General features: G+C 35.9%; 2 protein-coding genes across 5 annotated transcripts in view; both read left to right on the top strand.

Annotated features, from left to right (window-relative positions):
• LOC113070717 (vinexin-like) overlaps positions 1-19,335 on the top strand; it is a 41,326-nt gene extending 21,991 nt beyond the window's left edge. For 3 of the 4 annotated variants that reach the window (XM_026244123.1, XM_026244124.1, XM_026244122.1), the window contains exons 2-21: positions 415-477; positions 1,300-1,497; positions 2,113-2,188; positions 2,405-2,544; positions 3,251-3,314; positions 4,546-4,569; positions 4,766-4,847; positions 5,043-5,136; positions 7,905-7,979; positions 8,164-8,268; positions 10,419-10,474; positions 12,447-12,508; positions 13,283-13,335; positions 13,431-13,477; positions 13,719-13,833; positions 13,910-14,035; positions 15,667-16,164; positions 17,064-17,158; positions 17,475-17,581; positions 17,958-19,335. In XM_026244123.1, the coding sequence (XP_026099908.1) occupies positions 466-477; positions 1,300-1,497; positions 2,113-2,188; positions 2,405-2,544; positions 3,251-3,314; positions 4,546-4,569; positions 4,766-4,847; positions 5,043-5,136; positions 7,905-7,979; positions 8,164-8,268; positions 10,419-10,474; positions 12,447-12,508; positions 13,283-13,335; positions 13,431-13,477; positions 13,719-13,833; positions 13,910-14,035; positions 15,667-16,164; positions 17,064-17,158; positions 17,475-17,581; positions 17,958-18,019 (2,091 nt within the window). In that variant the 5' untranslated portion in view covers positions 415-465 and the 3' untranslated portion in view covers positions 18,020-19,335. The remainder of the gene's footprint in view (positions 1-414; positions 478-1,299; positions 1,498-2,112; positions 2,189-2,404; positions 2,545-3,250; positions 3,315-4,545; positions 4,570-4,765; positions 4,848-5,042; positions 5,137-7,904; positions 7,980-8,163; positions 8,269-10,418; positions 10,475-12,446; positions 12,509-13,282; positions 13,336-13,430; positions 13,478-13,718; positions 13,834-13,909; positions 14,036-15,666; positions 16,165-17,063; positions 17,159-17,474; positions 17,582-17,957) is intronic. The other variant, XM_026244125.1, reaches the window with a different exon arrangement.
• Positions 19,336-19,695: 360 nt separating this feature from the next.
• The window catches only part of LOC113070718 (PDZ and LIM domain protein 2-like), a 53,414-nt gene continuing 52,075 nt past the window's right edge, over positions 19,696-21,034 (top strand). Inside the window, exon 1 of the mRNA XM_026244126.1 lies at positions 19,696-19,994. The gene's annotated coding sequence lies outside the window, so the exon portion shown is untranslated. The remainder of the gene's footprint in view (positions 19,995-21,034) is intronic.

The following is a 21,034-nucleotide window of genomic DNA, read 5'->3' on the forward strand; positions in this document are numbered from 1 at the left end:
TTAATAAATGAAACAAACATGTAAACGAGAACAGCTTTATTATGAATTTGGCTGTAATACATGTGAACACAGAGAGGAGAAGAGAAGCAAACAGATGTGCTGTTTAAAGGGCTCGAGACAGAATGGAAATGTGATTCAGTGACATCATGAATGTGCTTATTATCACATGATGTCATCTAGCAACTTTCCAACCAGGATTTAGCTACTTTCCATTGAGGATTGTTGGCAAGAGTGCTAGTGATTCAAGTATATGAACATTTATAATCAAATACTGTTGTCGGTTTCAGATTTTAATCAAATAGAAATAAACAATAAAGTAAGATTTCAAAAGTCCTCATGATTTAGCATTTAAAGTGCCTTCATGGGTTCTGCATTGTCAGGAAGTGACGGTATTTTGACTGCTGTTTCTTCCAGGCAGTGAGTCTGAGATCCGAGTGATTACTGACCAGGATCCCCGCAGATGACATGCAGTCTCAGGTAAAACAAACTCTCAAAGCATCTCATGACGTTTAAAACATGCTCTCTGTGTTTCTCAAACCTCTAAACCCGTGTTATTGTGAAGTACTTTGCACTTGCACTTACCTTGGCAGCTCCTGGGCCATTTAGCATCACCTCAAAAGACGCCCTGGCTCCACAGAAAGAAATAGCCCCTTACACAATGATAGGAGGAGAGAAAGACACAGCTATTTATGGACTAGACTTGGATATCCATGAAAAAGCCCCAGTCCCTGTTCCCCAGTTCACAAAGGCATCTCCGTGATTTAACAAGTTACAGTTTCCCCATCTGTGAGAACACAGGGATCTTCCCATGACCCCTAGAGTTCACATGGAGAGAGGGATCACTGTTCAGTTCACAGAGACAGCAGAAGGTGAGGGATGGTGGGGTTCGACTCAAGAGGAAGAGGAAAGGAGGTCAGGGAGATGTAATGTTAACATGCTCTGGTGAACTCTTCATGACCCTGTTGACTGAGAGTCACACCTGAGGGACCTTGCCAAAACAGGGCCCTAGTTTCTACAGTTGTGGTCCCTCAAACTAAGCTCACAAAGGGTCCTTTTAATGTAAGAGGGTTAAACATCTTCAATCTGAAAGGGTGAAGATGGCATGCAGCACTGGTGAATAGGACACTATAAATTGCTTGTAGGTATGAGTGAGTGTGTGTGTCTGTGTGTGAGCCCTGTTGTTCAGGATGTCCCCCTCCTGTGACCCAAAACACCCCCATTCCTGAAGAGGAAAAAGTGGTATGGAGAAGGGATGGATGGAAACTAGATAATGCTAGAAGATCTCTCTTTTTCTCTCAGAAAAGAGTGGAGGTGCATGAGCATCTCAATGGCTCCCGGATCATTTTCTCGGACGAGGCTCTTCCCGGCAGTGGATCCAGACAGCACTTCATGGCTCCGGATGTGACCCAGGAAGTAGTCGTGATCTCTCCTGGTCTTCCTACGCCTCCCTCAAGTCCGTTTCACAACAGTTCAGCCCCCGCGGCGTCACAGCACAAGGCAAGAGCACAGCTGTAACACATTATTCCACATGTGTGTCGATATTATTCATATGCTCTGGGATTCAAAGAGCTACAACCACATTAACAATCCAGGATTCCAAATCTAATTTAAACACGAAATGTTTCAGATTCTGCATCTTTCAAGGACAATATGAAAAAAAGAAAATGAAAATGGAACATATTAAATGTAAAACTTTTATATGTTTTATATATAATATATTATGGTAAATATTACTAAAATAACACTGACATTATTACACACTGATGTGACTGAATGCGTGCAGCTGCATAATTTATATTGTTCTGCCCCCTTGTGGCTTTAATTACAAAGGGCCTCTTAAAATACAGTATGTTGATCCTGTTTACAACAACTTGAATTTTTCTTCTTATTATTTATTATATAGTGTCCCCAAACTAAGTATTTGGACACTTTGAATGTGTTTGCACCAGATAACAAACTATCCCTCCAAGTGCCATGTTTTAGGGTCACTTTTTACAAAGTATAACTGATGTTATGTATGTGTAATATATAACTAACATTTCTTCTCTATAATTCACTATTAAAATGTGATTTTCATATACTGTGTCTCTGACTGCGCACTAATGTTTCCAGCAAGCCGCAGAGGTCAACGGAGGTGGATTCACAACACACAGTTTTGGATCCTACTATGGGCCGACTCAGACAAATGGTAATAAAACATTTGATTCGTTTTTTTTATAATACATTATAAGAATTCATATGTGTTTCTTATTTGTGATTATAAGTATATTTAATGGTTTCTGTGCTTGAATGGAAATAAATCGTAACATTTGAAATTAGAATTGAAAATATTGTATGTTAATATATTATATTATAATTTCGTGCAATTCCACATGTGTAAAGTTGTCATCTCTCTGCCTTTCAGTTGGATTATCCAATGGCGTGATACGGAGCGGAGGTCCTGCCACTTTACCCAGGACGTCTGGCACCCGAGAGGAGCACTTGATCAAGTTCTCTGGAATCGGTCCTGTAGATGAGACAGGCATGCCGATCGCATCCCGATCTGTGAGGCTCACACAAACACTGGAGTCATGTGTCACACCTTCAGTCAGCTGGATATCACAATCAAATACATGGATAACGTTCCTGTTATCTGTGAATTAGCTATGAATACACAGTGTGCTGGTTATCAGCAGAGTTATTATAGTTAACTAAACCGCTATAAACTAAAACCATAAAAAACAAACATTAACTGAAATAATATGTGTATATATATATATATATATATATATATATATATATATATATATATATATATATATATATATATATATATATATATATATATATATATATATATATATATATATATATATATATATATATATAAATATAAAATTAAATGTATTGCATTTTATCTAGAAGAAAATTCAAGGCAACTTTTCATTCTTATTTAAATTTGTATATTAAACTGCTTAAAAATGTAAAATATTAAAATATAAAAAATACAAGAATAAAATGTAATACATATTATATGAAAAAAAAACTCATAAAAATGTATATATATATATATATATATATATATATATATATATAATTACAAGACATTTAAGAATTTTGTTAGATTAATTGTTGAGCTTTTTATTCTGACATTTTAGTTGTAAACAAGACAAACATATTGATTAGAGGTATTTTTTTAAAGAGTTTGTGCAGTTATGCTTTGTGTGTATTTTGAACAATGCATTTTTGTCTTTCCCAACCCTTTCACCAGAGCGTAAATAAGCCCAAGGACTGGTATAAGAGCATGTTTAGACAAATCCACAAGAAACCAGAGGGTATGTGCTCTCCTATCTATCTCTCTCGCTCTGAAACAGTAAGGAAATTCTCCGTTATTGTCTGTCATATTCTGCACTGATCCAGAAAGAATCAAGCTAAAGTCTGGTGGGAATTGTTACTCCTCATTTCTTAAACATTGTTAAACCTTTCACACATGTGGAACTCAATGAGTAAGTCCACAAGTGAGCCTTTGAAAGTGGAACCAGATAAGATTCAAGATACTGCGCTGTGCCTTATACCTTCATCAGTGAGCTAGAAGATACAGATTTCAAACTCACAAAAATGTAAAGAGCACAAACTTCTTATTGTAAACAACAGTGAAACCGGTTTTAGCTGGTTTGGAACACACAGCAGCAGAAGTGTGGAAAAATGACATTCATACAGTGATTTACCTTAAAAACTTCACAAAATCCTCTAGGATATTTGGCTTGAATCCTGTGCTTGATTAATGCACTGAAGTTTGTAGTTTATTAACCAGAACAGCAGCTGAGGTAGTCGAGTAATTATGAACAACATAATGCAGTGTTACACAGCTTGCTCAATGTGTTTTTATAGACACCATGTTTGACTCCGACTCACTGAGCTTATAGAGATAAAGAAGTTAATAGCAGGCTGTCATGTGCTAATCTTACATGGTATCCGGTCTTTAAATAGTATAGTAGCCTAATTTAAATAACATTTTTATCCAAAGAGACTTTGATGAACAGAGAGCTCATTTAAAACAGAAGTGTTTTGTAACATTTAGGTTTTCCTTGTTATTCAGCACATGTACTAATTATAGTAATAACAGTTAATTAAGCCGAATTACAAGCAGCTATCAAACCTAACTCTAACATATAGTAAGTGAATGTTAATTGGAAATGTTCTAATTAATATTATACAATACTTAATTGTATAATAAGCATGAACACCTTAAAATAAAGTGTAACCAAAAACTCTTGCTGATGCCAAACTTACAATTCTACACTATACTTAAAAGATTAAAGCTTAACATAATTTTTTTTATTAGATCATTAGTGTTTTTAAAGATTAAGTTAATTTAAATGCAAATGTCATTTAAATGTAGAAACAGCACAAATAAGCATTTACATAAAAACAAAAAAAGTCTAAGAATTGCCCATAATCAATATGGTAGCAATATATAATGTATTTGTAAATAGTTAGTAAACCTAATATAGCTAATTAGTGTCATATCTTCTAATTTATGTTTTTATGTTTTTACTCCTGTAGAGTCAGAGTTTGACTGGAGAGAAAGTAAGCTTGCATTTTATATGAAGATATTGTAAAATATTGTAAAATATATGAATGTGCTTCAGTTACTGTATGTGTTTTACAGTTATTTGTGCCCGATGAAATTGTTCGATAGGAATAAGGACATTTTTGTCATTTTGAATAATAGTGTGAAACATCTATAAGCTCTCGTTAATATGTCTTTTCTCACTGGCAACAGGGAAGCTGTCATCATCTCCTCCCCCAGATTCTGTCCAGCAGGACCCCTTCACCCTCACCCCTCACGGAGCCCTGCCCGACTGGTGAGAGAGAGAGAGAGAGAGAGAGAGAGAGAGAGAGAGAGAGAGAGAGAGACAGAGAGAGAGAGAGAGAGAGAGAGAGAGAGAGCAAAGAGAGGAGTTACACAGGCACTGGGCAGGTTAAGATCTGTTTCTGCAAGAACCAGTAATGATTGCGTAGTAAAGTGTCCTCTCTCTGTGTGTGTGTGTGTGTTACAGGGCTGATCTGGGCGACACAGGAAAGCACCCAGAACCCAAGAGTATTTTTGACTTTGAGCCTGGAATGAGGGCAGCAGTAGAGGATCGTAGTCAGGTAAGAGACAGCCGTCATTAACCATTACCTGAGCTTTTGACAACCCCTCCATTCAGTTTGTTTAGAAATATATGTAAAACATGCAAAATGGTAAAAAAAATCTGTGAATTTAACGGTAAAAGGCTGTAAAAATGCTATAGTAAAAACCTGTTAAATTATTAACTATACTATATCATATACTATATTACTATATAAAGTGAAAACTGTATTGGTCATACATTTTATGGTAGATTACCATTTTTAAAAGTGAAAAAGACTGTATCATTTACAGTGAATAACCGTAAATTGACATTCCCAGAATGTAGTTTTTGTTGTTGAAATTTCGTCTTAGTTTTTTTCTTTCTAAAGTATTGTTGTGTCTGTTGAAAGCCTTTTTGTTATTGTCTATTGGCATTTTGTTCATGGGATAGACTGAGCTCTAGATGTGATGGGAGATCAGTACAGTACCTCAATAACAGTTACCTCATTCGTAGGTCAGGGTTCAGCATGCCCCCAAAGACGGAGTGATTTAGAAAGTGTTGGGAAGAGTGGTCCTTCTGGCCAGAATCTGAGGGAGGAGATGGTGACAGCTTCCTGTAGGCATTAAAGCCTACTGTATAAAGGCATATCAGTGAGAGCTCATGGATGTTTCATACTTAATAATGTCTTTATTTAAATACATCAAATAGAATTCTTTAATAAAACACATACAGTTTTATCACAGTGTTAAGGTGACCCCTTGATATACTCATATTTTAGTAAATTAGTTAAAATGTATAAACATAAAAAATAAATATTGAAATTAACATTGAACCTACTTCAAATGTGCAACATATAACTCTTTTTTATGTGAGGATGATATATCACGAGGTTAAATGGTGTGTGACTAAGTAAAAATACATAAATACATTTGAAATATCTTTAGACTTCAGTCACAATCACATTACTTCACGCAGAATAAATGTGCAGAAATTGCATCTTCAACAGCTGTGTACAACAGCTTGTCATCTTAGCCGTTCCCTTAAAGGGACATCTTTGTATCTTATTTACTCCTAAAAGGTTCATAGTACCTTAAAGGTACATATGATATGTTCTAAGGTGTACATTCTTTGCCAGCTGCTGCTTATTTTCTGTAATGTTATTTTTCTATATGATAATTAATGAGAAATTTTACGAGAAAAGCTTGTGTGTGCATACCATTTACTGCCACTGGCTTGACTTGACACTACTTTCCCCTGATGTCCTTTCATCCGTCTGTCTGTCCAAAAACAAGGTTTTTCCAACAAACTGTGTAATTTAGAGTATATGAATTTCTTAGAATTTCAATTTCTACTTTAAACTGCACTTCTGCCTTCGATTTACTATCAATATACCATCTAAAATTTCATTTTAAATATATATAAATATATACATATATCTATCTGTCTGTGTATATAATGTCAAATTAATTCAGATTGCACTGAATAACTGGCCATGAAAAGGCTTTCAGTTTGTTCTTGTATAATGATGCCGTGTTGATGGTTCAGATGTGTAGATCAGATCCTTTTAAGATAGAGGTGTTTTAGTCTCAAAGATTTAAAGGGATAGTGGAAATGTGGAATGTCAACAGACAGTAACTAAAAGGCTTTCAACAGACACAACTATGCTTTGGACTGGCAAAATAAAATAAAAAAATATTAAAATTAGAACCTTAAAAACTGTGACAGTCGCTGTTTCTACTTTCACTCTGTTTTTAGCTGATTTCCACATGATCCTACCTGTCTGGAGCGCTTGTAAAATCACAAATTGTGTAACAATTAAATGAGGCGGAACACATCAGGTTTATACTTACACTGGGTCTTAAGTTGGTTATGAAATGGTGTTCAGTTCAAACCTGTAACTTGTACTTGTAGTTCTTAAAAATAATTTTGCATTTACATGCAACTGATTATACTTAATAAGACGACGAGTATGGCCATGTTTGCATGTTACACCTTGTTTTCCTTTATTTGCCTAAAGTCATGATCATCTTATGCAAAAACCGATCAGCTAGAATTCTTCCCATTACCCTGTTTTCGCCTGAAACACCTTAATCTGCGAGATGTCCGATTATTGAAGTGCACATGTGTAATATGTGACAGGAAAGCTTTAAGCACATCCATCCACAGAGGTAGGCGAGGAGAATACTGTATATTGTTAAAAAAATAAAAAATAAAAAAATATAAAAAGTGTTTTCATCTCATGCAACTCAAGCAAATATGAGAGAAGCCTGAGTCTGTGCAAGACCATTTGAAAGACTCTGGGGTTTTTAACGCTTTACTTAACATCACAACTCACATAACAAATGCAATTCTACAAGGAGAAGACATGGATGCTTATGTTCTCACATAACCAGCAGGAAACAACCTGATTTTTGATGCAGTACAGTGAACACAGTTTACATGCATTGTCAGGTTATTCATTTACATGTAAACCAATAAATCGGGTTATTTCAATAAAATGCGTTTTGGTACGTGTCAGTGTATCTGTATGCATTTAAACATGCTCAGTGAGATTACAGTTAGTATTAATATTTAGAATTGTATTTTGTTATATTCCATTTTCGTTTTCATTTTAGTTAATATTGTCGAGTTTTTGTCATTTTAATAGTTTTTTTTTTTTTTTTTTGTAATTTTCTATTTCAGTTTCAGCTTATTTTAGTTCATCAAGTTAAACTAAATGAAAATGAGAAATGTAACCTTGGCAGCTAGCTGAATTACAGTATGGTTTTGAATGTGGCCTGATAATATTGTACTGTTGTTGTTTTTCAGCCTCTGAGGTCTGAGTCACAGATGGCTTCATATCTCAGCCCAGTGAAACCTCAGTCCCAGTCTCCGTCCATAGAGGTGAGAGTCCGTCGAACCTCCACATCAGACATCCATCAGCAGTCTCACTTTCTGACAATCTGCTTCTGGATTCTGGATTCTTTTAGAAATAATTGCAATAGCCTACTTTTACATTTGTTACAGTGTACAATCATTTTCTGATTAAAAGCCTTCAGTCTGAAGATATTTTAATGCTGTTGTTCAGGCGACGCTGGTGTCAGAGCTGAACCGGTTTGAGGCCGAGCTGGACTCAGACATTCGTGGTCTGGAGAGGAGACTGTCCCAGAAGCAGCGGCGAGGCAGGGGTGAGGTACTGACCCGTCCATCTACACATCACACTCTTCATCTAGACTCATTAAACCTCAGCCACCTCCCTGAAACCAGTCTCTAATCATCTATGATCTGCTATCTCCAGTTCAGTACATAAACTACCATTCAGAAGTTTGGGGATAGAGTTTAATGCTTTTGAAAGTTTTATGTTCACCAATGCTGCTTTTATTTGATAAACATAAAATAAAAACAGTAATATTAATAACAATTTTAATGTATTTCAAATAAATGAAAATATAATTAATATATTTTAGATTAATTATTTAAATAAGAATGGTATTGTATTGTAGCAGAACTGGTTTGAAAGTCTTCCTGTCATTCCAGTTCAACTCATTGTGATTTTTGGCCGGTTCATTTCAAACACACACACACTCCTAATACTTCAATTCTGAATTTTGCCCAACAAATATTAAACAAATATCTACTTCAAAGCATTAGAGAGTGAGGGTCATGAAAACAGAGACACGGCATTTAGATAAGACTGGGAGATCATTTGTGAAGTTGTATTTGGCATACTGTAACTGGATCAATCTAAAGCTCTTAATGGCTTTTAAATCTTTTGGACTTCTAGCTAGACTTTAGTCATCGCTTATAAATGAACTGATTTCTTAAAAATTCCCACACCCTTCAGACAAGGTATTAGTCTTAAGCTCCCACTTGTTGTGGCAAAAAAAAAGTCAAATAGTTTTTGTGTGTTTGTGGCCACTGCTGTTATCTTCAGGTTGCTGGATGTTGGGCCTGATCTGACAGCTGTGCATGCTTATCCTCTCTGTCACTTCCTGTCAGACCGAACAGCCAAAGTCTGCAGCCGCCCACTGCTGAGCTTTCGTTTGAGTCACGCCAATCTGTGCAGTGTCTGCTCTTTATATCCCGGCTCTGTTTATTTGATCCATTTCTAGCCATGTCTCTCTTTTTGTGATTCTTAAAGGGGCAGTTCACCCAAATATGAGCAATTTGCCCTTCATTCTTTCCAAATTCCAAGGCATTAATTTGATCAAAATAGAATAAAAACAGCAATATTATGAAATATTATTACAAAATTCAAGTTTTCTATTTGAATATATTTTAAACTATAATTTATTTCTGTGTTGCAAAGCTGAATTGTCTTCAGTGTCACATGATCCTTCAGAAATCACTGTAATATGCTGATGCTCAAGAATTATTTCTAAATATGATTATAAATTGTATTTAATCAATTTGAATCTTATTTATTTCTTTATTCATTCTTTGATTAATTACAATTTCAAAAAACAGAATTTATTTGAAATAGAAATATTTTGTAATATGATGTCTTTACTTTCACTTTTGACTGATAAAAGTATTAATTCCTTTCTCAGCTTGGAATTAATTCCAAATCTCAGTTTTGCCATCACTGATATATATATATATATATATATATATATATATATATATATATATATATATATATATATATATATATATATATATATATATATATATATATATATATATATATATATATATATATATACATATATTGTAATAATATTTTTTGTATTTTAAAAAAATTAATAATATATACTATAACAATGTTGTTTTTACTTTACATTGATTAAATAAATGCTGCCATGGTGAGCATATGAGATTATACATTAAGAAAAATCTTATTTGAATTTTTTTTTAAACAAAAGCAGAAGTTTAGCAGAATGTTCTTGCTACTCTATTCAATACAATAAAAGTGAAAAAGTGCCTTAAATCAGTCTCAGCTCCAAAATTAGCCAAATAAATAAAGCCAAATAAGCAAAAACAGACTCATATTCAAATTGCTGTTCGCTGAAAATCTAATTATTCCTTTAATCTAAAATTAGCTTTGGGGTCAGTGAATACTGTGACTCTAATTGTGTAAGGTTTTATGGCACTCCCTGTGCTTGTGAAATAAACTGTGGAAATCTTAACTGATTACATCATCACTTCTAGCTCATTCACTTTTACAATGTACCCAAAATAAGGAGTGTAGGACCCAGGGGAGTGTTCAGTGCGGCTCTCAGAGCAGGAATGGTCACCGCCTCTTGAGATTACCTCCGAGCTGCTCCCAAACACTCGTTTAACTGTGTCTTCAGAGAGTTCATCTGTTTTGCAGCTGAATGAAACTGTGATTTCTATTTACAGGGATCTAAAGTCAACACAGCAACCACAAGAACAGAAGTGAACAGACAAGAAAACAGGTAAGCTTTTTAGTAGGTTTACTTAACTATACCTCGGAAACAGATGTGTCCCTAAACTAGCCAAATATGACAATACCTAAAAAAAAAGTTTTATTTATTTATTTTTTTTAAATAAAAATTCACTTTTAGATTAGAGTTAGTCTTATTTTTTTATTTTTTTTACACTTTTATAAATGTTTTGTAGTTATAAATTGCTGTATCATTTGGATTGAAGTTTGGATACATGAAACAGGTGGGCAGAGTAGTTTCTTTGGATTGTTTTGCAGAAGTAGTATCTGATAATGAATCAGTAATGATGATGAAATGTGACACATGCGGGAGTAGATTCTCTGGTGTTTCTCTGTCTTATTGAGGTCATATGACATGCCTGGCCTGTCTCCTCGTCTGATTGGTTAATTGTTGACTCTTTGGCCAGTGGCCCACATACTCGACCCCATGCTGAGCTCTTTGTGTGCCTGTACATGTGATTTTCTCGTTCTTTACTCACAAGCTTGACCTTGTTCATCGTGTTACTAAAGAGTTACAGCATTGGTTCAGTTCAGACTGTATTCGACACAGTTTAGATGTGTGTGCATGTCCACAGTTTTTCTGCCTGCATCACTGCTCCTCAAGCAGTTATCCCTCTCTTTATGTGTTTTTGACACAGCAGAGCTATAAAAGGCAACGTTTGGTCCTCCCAGGCCTGTACTTCAGATGTTCATGCCCGTTCTGACACCTTTAACTTCAGTATTTGCTCGCCAGGGGCCCGTATCTCACTGGATCTGACACATTCTTGAGTTCTCGCTCTGTTTTTCTGTGGCATGTTGATGGTTTCTGCCCCCTTCAGCCCCCCGCTGATTACCTCCCCACCCACGAAATGCCATAAATGCCCCTGCTGCTACAAAAAAGGATACAGAGTGAGGACAGTTTTATAGCTTCTCTCTTTCTGGAACGATTAATAACCCCGGGGCTGAAAACCTGTTCACATGGTAACTGTTCCTTGAGTTCAAGAATCGGTATGTTAGCCATTATATCAGATATTTTTTATTAAGATATTTTTATGTATGCAGTATTATCTTGAACAGTATTACGTTTTAAAGATCTCTGGTCTGTCACATTCATAAATATCCCCATTTTGATCCTCATGGCTGAGACAGACCGTCTGTTGTGTCTTCCTTGAGTCTTTATTTTTATGATGTTATTTTTTCTGAGCTCTCTGTTCTTCATGTGCGTATAAACGAGGAAATCCTTCACAGTATTTATTGATTTATGTATTAGTTAAATGTAGAGCTGTTAAATTAATGTGAATAGCTTAAATCATTTGGGCTTGGAAGATAATGACGAGTGTTTGAGTTCCTTTTAATTGCATATTTTGGTGTTTTAGTAAATTTGTGACATTGTTGAGATCTCCTCTGAAACTCTGTAGACACATGAGCTTTTTTGGGGAGTTTTATTTGGAAGAAAAACCTGAGAATTCATAAAAATTCTAAAAAATTATAATTGGAAACTAATAACAGTCATTTTGAGGAATCATGTTAATATATTAGGGCCTAATAATAAAACCTTGTATGTGTTTTGGCTGTCCATTTAAATGACAACGTCATTTTGGGGGCCTGAAAATGCTAACTTTTGAAAACAAGTTTTAAAGTGCTGTGTTGGATCTGTGTTTACTACAAAAAAATGTATTTGTGAAAACAGTTATGTGCATGTGTATTATGTGTTCAGTCTATAGGGACAGTAAGCGTGCAAGTGCAAAGTGTTTCTTCACAAAGTGACATCCCCATCTACTGGCCTGGCATGAATATTACAATATCAAACTTTTCAGAAACACAAAAGAAAAACTTTCCTCTTTCCTCTTTTTTTGTACAATCATTGTCGTGTAAACATATCATATAATTTCAGCTTCACCCTTTACTGTTTTTTTTACAGTGCTTTGCTTCTGCAGTATTTAGCATAGATTTGTCACATGATTATTTTTGTTTTTCTTTTCCAGCTATCCCATAATCCCCTGCTCTGTAAAGCAGGGCACAACAGCGGGCTTCGTGCATTCTGATGGTAAGATATAGCCACCTTCCTATTTCTTCTCTTTCTTCTCATTTCCCAAGGCTGCTTCACATTTTGCACGGTTAATACGAAGTAAACACATTTCTGTGAAATTAGAAAAACAAATGAACTAAGTCACTGTTCAGCAAGACTTGAAGCGTGGAACAAGCAGCAGGATGGAGGTCGTGATTGCAGATTAGATTGATCCAGTAGTTTTTCCTGGAGATTAATTGAGTAAGACTCTGCCACTGTAAACACAATAACATGTGCAGAGCTGGAGTCCAACTGTCTTGAGCCAAAGAATAAAAAAGAAGTTAAATTTGATTAAATATCTAAATTATTTTACTAATATACATTCAAAAGTTTGTGGTTAGTAAGATTTCAACATTATTTGTTATGTTAGGTCACACTTCACTAGTAAGTTTCATCTGTGTGTGACGACGCTGCAGACCGTGGTGCAGTGCAAATCCGTGAATTAATGTTCCAAAGTTAAGTAAACTTCAGTGAGTAGGGAGCAATGGACACTGTGTAGGGAGCATGTCAACTGGAACACAATTGATGCACAGAGCTCTCTTCTAAAGAGCTTGTTATCTGAATCAGGTGTGTTAAATAAGAAAGACATGCTGCTGCAGAGAGTTGAGAACCACTGACCTATAGGGCATAAACGTGCTTGAAGTTGAGGAAACACCCAATAATTGCAAGCAAACATGGACAATGGATACAATTCAGATTTTTGTTATATTATGAGCCACTATCTCATATCTGATCTTTTTTTTTCCACTACAGATCCCATAACATCATCAGACATGGATTTCCCTCCTAAGAAAGAAGAGAGAAAGGTACAGTGTTTGATCTTTTTTTTCTCAGCTGTGTTTGAATGCAAAGTACGTATTTTACACAGACTTTGAAAAAGAAAGCATGTTTGTCTACACAGATGAAAGCAGCGCGAGTGAAATTTAACTTCCAAGCACAGTTGCCAAAGTAAGTAGAAACCAAAGACCCCGCCGCACACATTTCATTTTTCCTAATTATTTGCCGAATTGGCATCCGTCTATGAAGGATATGGGAAAGTCTGATCCAAGATGAAAGCATTGCAAATGCCACTGTGATTAAAATAAATGAAAACAAAATAATAAATGGTTCCCTGATTTATTTATTATAGTTCATTTAATAATGTTTGAAGACATAGCCATTATTATTATTCTTGACCTCTCATCCATAGGGAGCTGACCTTACAAAAAGGTGATGTAGTGTACATACACCGGCAGGTGGACGCCAACTGGTATGAAGGAGAGCATCATGGGAGAGTGGGGATCTTTCCCACCAGCTATGTGGAGGTATGTCCATGTGTATGCAAATGAAACCCTTCACCCCATCTTTTCACTTACACACATTTCTATGTTTTCTTTCCAGATTATTCCTCCAACAGAGAAGCCTACGCCAATAAAGTCTCCCACCGTCCAGGTGCTGGAGTACGGAGAGGCCGTGGCCCTGTTCAACTTCAACGCTGATCTGCCCGTGGAGCTGTCCTTCAGAAAGGTGCCAGAAACACTGCACATCTGCACCATACACTACAACTAATTAGTCGAAAATATTTGTGACCTCTTTCATTTGTTTTAATTGTGTGCTTGTTCGTGGTTTTACAAATTGCATTGATCAGTTAAGTAAAGGCCTTGATATACTCATGCCAAAGTCCTTTTTTGTTAATTTAGCGGTAAAAAGAAATTAAAAAATGCCTTTGCAGTGGTTTACTGTTTGTGAACATCCGGACCGCAACCACTTTGAGGAGAGCGGTGTGTGCTGCACACTTCCCACTCAGTAACAAAATAATGCCGTGAGAAAGCAGCAGTTAAGAAAGCATCTGATCATAGTGATGTGTATGCTTGCATGAGCAGTCACATTTCTTTATCTAGCACTCAAATTTAACAATTTATTTAATTTAGATTAAACATGAACTAGATAAAAGCGGGCCGTTTGTTTGCATGCTTTAATATTTAAATCCAAAAGCAACTATGTTTTACTATAATAAATGATACATTAATCATAATGAACTTATTAGGATTGAAAATTTGTCACAAAGAAATAAAACATTATGAACATAGCCTGCTTATTCAGCCGAGTCTGTTTATTTGTAGTTCTTTTACACTTTTTGTGCCTTGATGATCGTAAAGAAATCTGCTTTGTAAATTATCTGTATTGTTCTCATCATTACTCATAATACTTGAAAATACTCATTGGTTTCCCCCTGCTGGTGGAATGATGTAACCTAACAAAAGAGTCATGAAATTAAGAAGTGAATGAAACTGAATGAAACTTTTAGTCAAAATGAGTCCCTGGAATAAATCAAAACGAACATTGCTAGATGTTGAAGAGAAGGTTTTTCCAAAATTACTGTCATAATACATCCTGTCATAACTCCTTTCATTCCAAACCTGTATGATTGTACTTCTATTCAAGAGAAGATATTTTGAAGAATACTTCAATTGTTGGGAAACTTTCCCTTTAAGGCATTGGTACTCAATCAGGAAGTCAACAAAAGTCAATTTAAACAAAATTGACAACATCTAAAAATCAAGATTTCTTATTGTAATTCATCCCATAAACGACATTTATTTTTATTTAGAAAGGCAAGGATTCCTACAGTATTGGGGTAAAAAAAAAAACTTGGATATAAATTATCCTTATTTTAAAACTCTATCTAGAAATAGAAAAGTCATGTACATAAATACAACCTTAATATATAAATTATATTCCTTTTTTTTTTTTTTATCCTTACTGTGAACTATTGTTCCGTAAACCTTGAACAACTGAAAGTCATGGAGCTTTCGAATATTTCTGTAGACCGTATGGTGGTCTTGGAGTCAATTATTATAATTTTCTTTTTTTTTTGGGGGGGGGGGGGACCACTGTTTTGAGTCTAGAGTAATTGGGTAATGAGTCTTAATCATCTCGTGTAAATCAACTCTTTTTGGGATCGACTCCGTCCTAACCAACACTGATATGTAGGATAATGGCTGCCTGGAACAATTATAGTCAATTTCCATAAATGATACTTGTTAACATCAATATACACAAATATTTGACCACAGAATGTTAAAGTATCTCAGAGACCAGTGCTATCTGACACCCAGCAGCTTCAGCAGCTTTCTTCTCTCTGATGTCTGTCTCAGGGCGAGGTGATCTCCATCACTAGACGTGTTGATGATCAGTGGCTGGAAGGTCGTATCGCCGGCACCACCCGCAGTGGAATCTTCCCCATCAACTACGTCCAGGTCAACAAAATGCCCCGCACTAAAAGCAGTGATGACTTTCCATCTTCTCCCACTCTTACCCCAGAACCTCCCAGTCCCAGCCGACCACAGCACTCCCCTCTGTCTCCCTCGTCACGCTCCCCCGAACCCCAGCTTTCTCCTCACAAACACTACAGCCAATCACGCTCCCCTCTGACACACGCACAGCCCACCTCAACACAACAGCCTTCAAAGCACTTCCAGTTCTCTCCTGGCCTCACTTCACTCATGAGCAACCAGACCGGATCTCTGCACGCACACCGTCCACAGGAAAAGGACACCAGACCACCCGTGTCACCCTCCAATCATGTGCTGACATCTTCACAGGGTCCGGGACTGCCAGCCAACACCAGCTCGCACCCTCCGTACATCACCCAGGTTTGTGTAACAACACCATCTATTCATGGATGGCCTCAGGTTTTTACTAAATATTTTGTGGTAAATAAGTGTTTTATTAAAGCTGCGGTAGGGAACTTTTGACGCTCTAGCGGTTAATAAACAGAACTGCTTGCTTCTTGTGGAAGAACATCGTAGCCGGAACTACTTCTCTCTGTTTATGTCTATGAAGAATCACAAAGGTACTGGGTTACTCCGCCGCGGTACGTCCGAAGCAATCTAAAATAGTCCGAATATAAACACTTATTATAGGTGCACCCTAGTGATTCAGGACAAGCCAAAAACACGGTTTGGAAAATGGATTCATGGTGTACTCGCTTATTATATACATTTTTCTACATGTTGAACACAAACAAAGTTACAGACCGCAGCTCTGATTGGTTGTTTCTTAATGGGAGCGCATGACTTTCTGCAAATGGCAATAGGACCACTGGGAGGAGCCAGAGGAGCTTGATTTTTTCACAGATTATCTGTTTCATATTCTACTGTCAGGACATAATGACATGTTTAACAAATATGTAAAAAATATATTTTTTTACAAAAGTTACCTACTGCAGCTTTAAATTTGAGTTTTTGTGCATTAGGTTTTTTTTTTAAAAAAAGTTGTGGTTGGTAAGTTTATATATATATATATATATATATATATATATATATATATATATATATATATATATATATATATATATATATATATAATATTGTCACAAATGTTTATTTGTAGATTTCATGCATTTTCAAAGTAAAGTCAATATTAGCTGAACACAAGTAACATTATAAATATGTGGGGAAAAAAAATGTGGACATGAATGAGTGTGAATACTTGAGACTTGTTGCATATTTTTTTTGTGGGAAAAAAATCTAACTTTAACAATTATGTTTAGGATCGGACCAGATCACAATCACCGAAGCCCAATGCAGATGTAAAGTTTCCTTCCACATCACGGTCTCCTGTGAACATGGGTTATTCACCACAACCGTGAGTACACAACATCGATCATTAATACTGACCGAATTCAAACAGACAGAAATATCATTTATTAGTTTTATGACTGTTTAAAGGGATATTTTAGTAAAAATAAAATTTAAACCTCTCTGTTTACTTGCCATCTTGCTGTGAATCTGCAAGTCATGAGGTTAAGAATGACACGGAGAGTAAAATATGACAAAATGTACTATTGTGTGAACTGTCCCTTTAAGAATGTAGAAACTATCCTGGGATAATCCAGCTACTGATTTCACTCTTCACCCTTTGTCATTATTCTTTATTTTTATTTTTCTCTCTTTGCATTCAGCTATAAAGCAGTTTACAACTATAAACCCCAGAACAGAGACGAGCTGGAGCTGAGAGAGGGAGACCTCGTTCAGGTCATGGAGAAGTGTGATGACGGCTGGTTTGTAGGTAAGCTTGCTTCACTTTTCAGTTTATTCCGGCCAAGAACTTCTGACTTGAACGAGATGTAATGCGATCAACCATAACAATGCATTATATATTGGTACCCTATTGATTTCATTTTATATTTGATAATATTATTGCAATGCCTAAATTGACTTCAAGCATCAAACTTTTTGTGTTATTTTTAGTGTAGTTGTACTGAATGCATCTTTTTAAAGATTTTAAGAGCAGTGTCAGTGCCAGAACTGTGCTGCCTTCTATTGGCCAAGTCTGATATTACAACAGTTTAATTTACCATAATGTGCTAGCAAAATGGTTGGTAGCTGTTTTGTACCAGAGGTTTTCTTGCTTAAATGACATGGCATTTTTCTTTTCCTGTCAGGTATGTCTGAGAGGACCCAAGCTTTTGGAACATTCCCTGGAAACTATGTGGCACCAGTTTAAGAGCTTCCACCAATCCTCACGGACACTACAGACTCAACCACTAATCAATGCCAAGTACTGTCTGTCTGCACTGCCTCTGTACACGAAACACAAAACCACTGCCCCCTTCACACACAACAACTTCCTTGACAAAGCATGTGCACTGCTCTCCTCACAGACGCTGGACACCGCTGGGTTTGACCACTCACGTGATGAAGCCACACTGCATTACGCTTTGAAGATCCTTACATTTATTTACAGTTGTCCACAATTCTATTCACGTTATCGAAGATGACTTCATTTTAACTTCTTTGTAAAGTTTACCTCCATTTTGGTTTCAGATTTGTAGCAACATTGCCCTTGAACACTACATATCCTGAGGATCTGGATGGGACACCTAGATAAACTACTTTATTTTATTTTTTCATTCTCATCTCAGTTATTATTACCCTTTTTGCACTGGCTTAGCTGATTGCCACATCATAATAGAAACACAACCGCAGTTTTCACAATCATTATCAAGTGTCTGTAAGCGCTAATGCAGTTGTCTTAAAGTGTTTTTGTAACAAACCAAGCATGCCATTCTCTTAAACTTTAGGAAAGGGAACGTGTTGCCAGTTTCAAACTCTTTTATACAAGTAAAAGTCTTCTGTTTAGTGAAAAAACAACAACAGTATATGATATGAGATATATATAAATGACTTAAAACCATATTCAGCTGAAAATGTTAATGCAGGCTCAGTCTTCAGGATCAGAAGAACATCATGATTTGCATGTTTGTATGTTTCACTCACACACACACACAAAACCTTAAGCAGTATTTTGTCTTGTCTTCAAGTAAACATTACTAAACAAGAGTCATTTACTTTAAGGGACAAAATTGTATAACGTAAGATTTCAGAGAATACAGTATATCTTAACTTAAGCATATGTATCTATATATATATATATAGTGCTTACAACAAGAACTAAACATATATACATAAGTCATGAGCTCTTATGATTATGCAGGATGCAAATGACACTTTAAAATGAAGTCAGTGTGTGTTTTTTATGTCAAAGAACATGTGCACAGGTTTTAAGACAGGAGCCAGAGTTTACTGATGGTTTATGTTGGCTTTAAAACTGGTTGTGGAAGATGCCATCATTAACTCACTTTGTCTTTGTTTTTAATTTTCTGGGAACTGAAGTAGCTGACTGCATCTTGATGTACAGATCATTGAATCGTTATCAGACAGTTATCAAATAATGGAAAAAAAGATAATATATTTTTATTGACACAATATATTGGTACTCACAGATTTTGATATTGATCAAATAAATAATGAAAAACATCAGTGTGCTTGTTACTTTCACTCTTCGAATCAATTATTTATTTTCTTCATAGTCCAGTCTGAAGAGTAATTGTCTTGCAGCACCTGCTTCAGTAAAGACTTCTGCTGCTGTCTCTCATTAGTCAACGCATCTATTTTTATGAAACTAATTAAATAACCAGTCTTGAGAACATGATTATTTTATTTTAATGCGAATTTAGAGTCTTATATTTAAACTTCAATAAATAAGGCTTTCTCGTCACCTCCAGCAGGTGGCGCACTGGCACAGAGTGTTATAAATATTCGCTTTTAAAATCATATTTCTATTTCATCCCACCTACTCGGACACGCCCCGCGTCCCCCCCCCCTCGCGCACCCCTCGCCTTTATTTTGACAGCAACACGTGGCGTGTGAGTGGAGAGCATCATCATACAGCAAAAACATTCTCGGGGTAAGGTCGAAAAAAAACAAAAAACTGGGCGGTGTGGGAATTTGGTCACATGGAGCGCGCAGCCTAAAAACTGACGCACTGAAAGTGTCTGAGTCAGGTTTGCTTTAGAAAGCGGACAGAGCAACTCTCTCCGCGCTCACACAGGACGCGTGCGTGTTTTTGACGTCACCCGCACAGGTGCCACACGCACTGTTGTGATTACTCCTAACCGCGCGCGCCAACGTTTTACCAGGTAAGTGCTTATTTTCCTTAATATTATAACCAAATATGCAGTGTTACTGGGCTGTATTTGTTCAGAGGTGATATCAATATCATCATCGCGTAAGAAGCATGGCATCAGTTCAGCATCCTTTAGTCTTTCACTCTTACTCATGCACTGGATCCAAGTCTTCACTGAAAAGCCTGACTCCGGGTGACTGCCCCACGCAGAAATGAGAGAACAAATGACTGTTTCAGCGTGTTTAAGTGATGGAAATGATCTAAAGTGTCATCTGCTGTAACCCTGCAGCTCAATTCAGAGGAGCGTCTATTCCAACATCACACACTTTCAGTGTGATACTACTGTTTACTGTTTTCAAAGCACATTTTAAGCAAGACGAAAGGAACCAAACCACTGTAGATTAAGGAAAGTTAACTAGACAAAAAGTAAAATTAAAAAAGGTTCAGACATTGTATTTATCATACTGCCACAAAGACCAAAGAGAACAAACTAGGTGGAATTTAACTCTTTGGTGCTCTTCACATGGCAGTCAAAAATGACAGATTTATTTGACTTATGTATTTTATTTTTATATATTTTATTTTATATTTTAATGTTATATTTTATTGCCTGTTAACCACTTTTTGAGCATAGACCTTAAATGGAAATTTCCAGCTTAAACTGTCATAAGCCTTGAATGCTTTCGAGCACAGCCTTTTTATTTTACTTTACTTGGCTAATTATTGCTGAAGCTAAAGTGAAAAATAAATAAATAATAGAAGTTAAATTATGAAAGATTAACAAAAACACTATTTTAATGTTTCATTGTCTTCATTTGTAAGTTGCTTTGGATAAAAGTGTCTGCTAATTAAATGAATAAATGTAAATGTGACGTTTTATATGAAATATATTTTCCAAAATATGTTTTATTCTAAAACTGCGAGAAAATCTGAGTCATAAACCTAAACAAGTTGTGTTCCAAATTTGAGGTTGATATCTCTGAAAACAAGCTTTCAGTAAGATCTCGTAAGGGTGCTGTACCAAAAGTTTTTCTTTCGGGACCATTTAACCTT

Source organism: Carassius auratus, unplaced genomic scaffold (assembly GCF_003368295.1).
Source record: "Carassius auratus strain Wakin unplaced genomic scaffold, ASM336829v1 scaf_tig00005214, whole genome shotgun sequence".
NCBI classification, from domain to species: domain Eukaryota; kingdom Metazoa; phylum Chordata; class Actinopteri; order Cypriniformes; family Cyprinidae; genus Carassius; species Carassius auratus.